The sequence below is a fragment of the Gekko japonicus genome, unplaced genomic scaffold (assembly GCF_001447785.1).
Source record: "Gekko japonicus isolate JY-2015 unplaced genomic scaffold, Gekko_japonicus_V1.1 scaffold1347, whole genome shotgun sequence".
Lineage (NCBI taxonomy): Eukaryota > Metazoa > Chordata > Lepidosauria > Squamata > Gekkonidae > Gekko > Gekko japonicus.
This window is the reverse complement of record NW_015171544.1, coordinates 434763-440631: the sequence shown is the minus strand read 5'-3', so window position 1 is coordinate 440631 and position 5869 is coordinate 434763. Positions and strand designations below refer to the sequence as shown.

General features: G+C 49.8%; 1 protein-coding gene across 1 annotated transcript; it reads right to left on the bottom strand.

Annotated features, from left to right (window-relative positions):
- Nucleotides 1–1252: 1252 nt before the first annotated feature.
- Nucleotides 1253–2209, bottom strand: LOC107117525 (olfactory receptor 52B2-like). The gene has a single exon (XM_015419665.1). It carries the CDS (start codon nucleotides 2207–2209, stop codon nucleotides 1253–1255), a length of 957 nt encoding a protein of 318 aa, XP_015275151.1.
- Nucleotides 2210–5869: the final 3660 nt, after the last annotated feature.

Here is a 5869-nt window from a genome sequence, read left to right as displayed (position 1 = left end):
CGCTCAGAGGCCACTTCTCACCCTCTCCTTCACGTGATCTGCTTAAGTTCACACAATCAGCATTGCTGTCAGATGGCCACTGAGCCTCTGTTTGAAGGATGCTGACAAGCTCGAACGTTTCCAGAAGAGGGCAACCAGGATGGTGAGAGGGCTGGAATCCAAGTCTTACAAGGAAAGGGTGAAAGAGTTGGGTCTGTTTAGCCTGGGAAAGAGAAGGCTTAGAGGGGACATGATTGCCGTCTTCAAGTATCTGAAGGGCTGTCATGTAGAAGATGGAGCGGATCTATTCTCTCTTGCTCCGGATCGCAAGACTAGAGTGAACGGGTGGAAATGACCAGGGAGTCGTTACCGGTTAAATATAAGGAGAAACGGCCTAACTGTAAGAGTGGTTGAGCAGTGGAACAGTCTGCCTCGGGAGGTGGTGGAGGCTCCTTCACTGGACATTTCCAAGCGGAGGCTGAACGACTATCTTTCGGGTATGTTGTAGGTATGTAGGGCTCTCTTTCGGCTACTCTCCTGCAGAGTGCAGGGGGTTGAACTAGATGACCTGCAAGGTCCCTTCCAACTCAAACATTCTATGATTCTATGAAAACCTCCCAAGAAGGAGAGCCCACCTCCTCCCAAGGAAGCCTGTTCCACTGAGGAACCGCCCTGTCAGGAAGTGCAGGGGGTTGGACTAGATGACCTGCAAGGTCCCTTCCAACTCAAACATTCTATGATTCTATGAAAACCTCCCAAGAAGGAGAGCCCACCTCCTCCCAAGGAAGCCTGTTCCACTGACGAACCGCCCTGTCAGGAAGTTCTTCCTAACATTTAGCCGAAAACTCTTCTGATTTTATTTCAACCCTTTGGTTCTGGGCCAACCTTCTGGTTCTGGGGCCTGGCTCTTCTCTACCCAGCCCTCGCAGTTTATTCCTCAACCCTCACAACCCCCTTCTTCTCTGTCCTTCGCTGGACTCCTCCATCCTGTACAGCACCCAGCGCATCGTTGGCACAAGGGAAATGTTAACAGGGGAGCAACAGTTGATCCCAATCTACTTAAAAGGAGTGGACTGTCCAGCCACCCCTTCATGTCCATAAACATTTCGTCCACTTGGGCACAGCAAGATTTCCCTAGAGGGTGGCTTTGGACCCTGTTGGCATACCAAACCTGTAGACACCCAAGTCCAATGGAAGGACATCTTCCAGGGCTCTCCCTCTCACCCTAGAACATCCACTTTTGGGGATCCCTCCTTTGCCAGGCACCAGCCATTTAGATGAGTGACTTGCTAAAATGTTGGTGGAGCTTTCTGGTCGCCGTTCTCAGAATCTCTTTGGTTTTCACCCCATAAACGATGGGATTCAGCATGGGTGGGACAAGCACGTACAAGTTGGCCAGAAGGATGTGAATGTAACCTGGGATGTTGTGGCCAAAGCGGTGGGCAAAGAACGAGAAGAATGCAGGGGTGTAGAACATCAGGATGACACAGAGGTGGGACCCGCAGGTGCCGAGCGCCTTGCGCCTCGCATCCTTGGAAGGGAGCCGGAAGACAGCTCTGAGGATCAATGCATAGGATGTAGCGATCAGCAATGCATCTAGGCCGATGGCCAGAAGGGCCACCATGAAGCCATACCAGATGTTGACGGTGATGTCAGAGCAAGCCAAACGGGCAATGCCCATGTGCTCACAGTAGGTATGGGGGAGGACATTCCGCTGGCAAAAGGTCAACCGCTTGACGAGGAAGATGACGGGGAAAATGATGCAGAAGCTCCTGGCGATGGCCGCCAACCCAATTTTCCGAATGACGGAGCCGGTGAGCACAGTGGTGTAGCGCAGTGGGTCACAGATGGCAATGTACCGGTCAAAGGCCATGGCCATTAGGATGGCCGACTCAGCGATGAAGATGACGTGGATGAAGAACATCTGGGCCAGACACCCCTCGAAGGAGATCTCCCCAGCCCGGAACCAGAATATGGCCAGCATCTTTGGCACCGTGGTGGTCGAGAGCAGCAAGTCGGCCGTGGCCAGCATGGAAAGGAAGAGGTGCATGGGCTGGTGGAGGCTGCGCTCGGTCAAGATGACAAACAGCAAGCAGCCGTTCCCCAGGAGCGCCACCGCGTACATCAGGCAGAAGGGGATGGAGATCCAGATGTGGGAAGCCTCCATCCCGGGAATGCCAGCCAGGACGTAGGTGTCAGGAGGGGAGGAACTGCGATTGGCTTCCGGCATCCCGAGACATCTGTGTTGTTTTCTTCCGCCAAGAATGCGTACTGAAGGAGCTTGGAGGGAAAGAACAGGGCAAGAAAAACCTCCTTTAAGGTGAGAACAAATAGATATTTCCCATGGAGATGTGTGTTTCCTTGCATCAAATGCTGTTGCGAAATGTTTAGGTGCTCTTAAACCCACTTTTGCACAGCCTTCCCCGTTGTGGATGTGAGGCTTTGACAAAGGCCAGGTCACTGCAAATGTCAGTTCGGGATATCGTTCCTTTACGGCTAAGCGATACCTGAAGAGGGAGGGAGGTGAGCTGGATCACTCACAGTTGTGTGTGTGTGTGTTTTTGTGTGTGTGTGTGTGTGTTTGTGTGTGTGTGTGTGGTGGCAAAATTGGGGCTGTGGCTCTGGGGAAGAGGGAGTTTGGTTGCTTTGAACTGGAAAAAACAAAGAAACACAAGGGACAGCTCTTCATCTTGGCTCTCTGACCATTTCCGCAGTGGTGAAACTCCCCACATGGATGTTTTTAAAACTGTGCATTATGTGAAATTGTCCGCAGTAAGATTTTTTCCCTCACCAAGTGCAAACCCAAAGTTTCCTCCATCTTAAAGGTAAAGGTTCCCTTGCTCGAAAGCCAGTCGAGTCCGACTCTAGGGTTACGGTGCTCATCTCCGTTTCAAAGCTGAAGAGCCAGCGCTGTCCGAAGACGTTTCCGTGGTCATGTGGCCGGCATGACTCAACACCAAGGCGCACGGAACGCTGTTCCCTTCCCACCGAAGTGGTCCCTATTTATCTACTTGCGATTTCTTGCTTTCGAACGGCTAGGTTGGCAGGAGCTGGAACTAGAGACGGGAGCTGACTCCGTCATGCGGCACACTCGGGTCTCGAACTTCTTACTCTGCGTTTAAAAAATTGTCAGTGTGGGAAATTTCCCTACTACGGAAATGGTCTCTTGTCTTCTTTGGTCTTTGGAGTGAACCACTATGATAAGATTTTGTCCTTCTTTCCTCCAAGGGAACTGATCCCTGTAGTCTGGGGATGAGCTGTGATTCCGGGGGAGCCCCAGGTCCTACCTGGAGGCTGGCATCCCCAATTATTCTGAGAAAGGGAGCTCTGAAAAGCTCATTCCCCCCCCAAAAAAATCATGTTGGTCTGTAAGGTGGTCCTGGACTTGAGTCAAACTCTCCTGCTGCAGCAGGAGAAAAGAGCCAGAATCCAAGCAGCGCCTTCAAGACCGACAAAATCTATGGCAGATAGTTTGGTATCTGAAGACGTGAGCCGTGACTCAAGGACAACTCCTCCCCTGCCCCAAATGTTGTTGGTCTCGAAGGGGCTCCTGGACTCTTGCTCTTTTTGTCCTGCTACAGACAGACTAACACACCTCCCCATCTTGAGCTATGTCCAAGGAAGGCACCACATCTAGCCATACAGAAAGGGAATCCATCAGCCTTGTGACAGAGGGACAGGTGGACTCACATGCTAGCAGTATCTGAGGAAGTGACTGCAGTGACTCACAAAAGCTCCTCCCCTGCCACAAATTTTGTTCATCTTGAAGGTGCTCCCGGACTCTGGCTCTTTTCTGCTGCTCCAGACAGACTAACAGACTGACACATCTGGGTCGACTGCAAACCAACACGGGCTCCCCTCTGAAACTCTCTTGTGCAGCAAGAAGAAGAAGAAGAGATTGGATTTATACCCCGCCCTTCACTTGGGGTCTCAGAGCGGCTGACAAACTCCTTTTCCCTTCCCCTCCCCACAACAGACACCCTGGGAGGTGGGTGGGGCTGAGAGAGCTCTGACGCAAACGGCTCTTTTTCAAGGACAGCTGTGCCAGAGCTTGTGACTGACCCAAGGTCACATCAGCAGGTGCAAGTGGAGGAGTGGGGAATCAAACCCGGTTCTCCCAGATTAGAGTCCGCACACTTAAGCACTACACCAAACAGCACCTTTAAGACCGATGATGTTTAATTCCAAAGAAGTGTGTGTGTGCACACGAAAGCTTATGCCGTAAATTAAACTTGGTTGGTCTTAAAGGTGCCTGGCTGGACTCAAACATTGTTCCGCTGCTTCCGACCGACCTGGCTGCCCACCTGAATGTATGCCGCCGTGCTTTCTTCAGGGGCCAGAAGCCGCTTGGCTGTTCTGAAAGCAGAATGGACGCTCCTGCAGAGTGCAGGGGGGGTTGGACTAGATGACTTGCAAGGTCCCTTCCAACGCTCACATTCTGTGATTGTATGAATCTTCACTTGCCTGGCAAATGCCCTTTCCTGGGCTCCCTCTTCCAAAACAGCCACAATCAGACACAGACACTGGCCCAGAGGGTGCCAAGAAAAGCTGCAGTTGCTGGATTGTCTCTGGGCATGTCCCTTTCTTTGGCTTGCTCTTCCCCACGCTCCAGCGAGTTTCCTCAGACTGTACCACTGCAAGATCCGCTTCTGCGGTGTGCAGTTTGTCTTTGGAAGGCTGACAAGGCACTCACCTGCTTCTAGCTCCAGCAGATCTCCGTAGCAAGAGAGGAGAAGATCGAGGACACCACAGTCGGGAGAGGGCAGAGCCCCTGCCGGGGACCTGCCGGGGCAGAGAGATTTATACTGCCTGCCTCCAGACTGGCCCTGGGGGAGACGGGGAGCCCGGAGTTGGGCAGCTCTGGCCAGTGGTCTCCTCGGGCTCAGGTGCCAAGGGGGAGCTACTGACCCTTTGAGCTTTCCTTGCAGTGCACCACAAGGGCCTCCCTCGGACCAGCTGCAGCACTGTTGTTGTCGTTTCCCTCTGAGCTTCCTCGTGCCATCATTTTCTGCTTCTGTCTTTCTGTGGTTTCCTCCTCGAGAGCAAGCAGGGACAGCAAAGACACCACAGACAGACAAGAAATGGGGTAGAAAGGTGGCTAATATACTAGATAGATAGATAGATAGATAGATAGATTAGATAGATAGATGATAATATCAGGGACAGCAAAGACACCACAGACAGACAAGAAATGGGGTAGAAAGGTGGCTAATATCCTAGATAGATAGATAGATAGATAGATAGATAGATAGATAGAAGATAGATACATAGAAAGACAGATAGAAAGATAGAAGATAGATGATAGATAGATGATAGATAGAAAGATAGATAGAAAGGTAGATAGAAAGGTAGATAGATGATAGATAGATGATAAATGATGGATGGATGGATGGATGGATGGATGAGAGATGATGAGAGATGATGAGAGATGACAGATGAGAGATGAGAGGAGATAGAAGATAGGAGATAGAAGATAAGAGATACAAGATAGAAGATAGGAGATAGAAGATAGGAGATAGAAGATAGGAGATAGGAGATAGGAGATAGAAGATAGCATGATAGAAGATAGGATGATAGAAGATAGGATAATAGAAGATAGATAGATAGAAGATAGATAGATAGAAGATAGATAGATAGAAGATAGATAGATAGAAGATAGATAGAAATAAAGATAGAAAGATAGAAGATAGATGATAGATAGAAGATAGAAAGATAGAAGATAGATAGAAGATAGAAACATAGATAGAAAGATAGATGATAGATAGATGATAGATGATAAGTGATAGATGATAGATAGATAGATAGATGGATAGATGGATGGATGGATGGATGGATGGATGGATGGATAGATAGATAGATAGATAGATAGATAGATAGATGATAGATGATA

Excerpts from the sequence above, each read along its gene's own strand:
- LOC107117525 (XM_015419665.1), bottom strand. The coding sequence starts at position 2,209 with ATGCCGGAAGCCAATCGCAGTTCCTCCCCTCCTGACACCTACGTCCTG.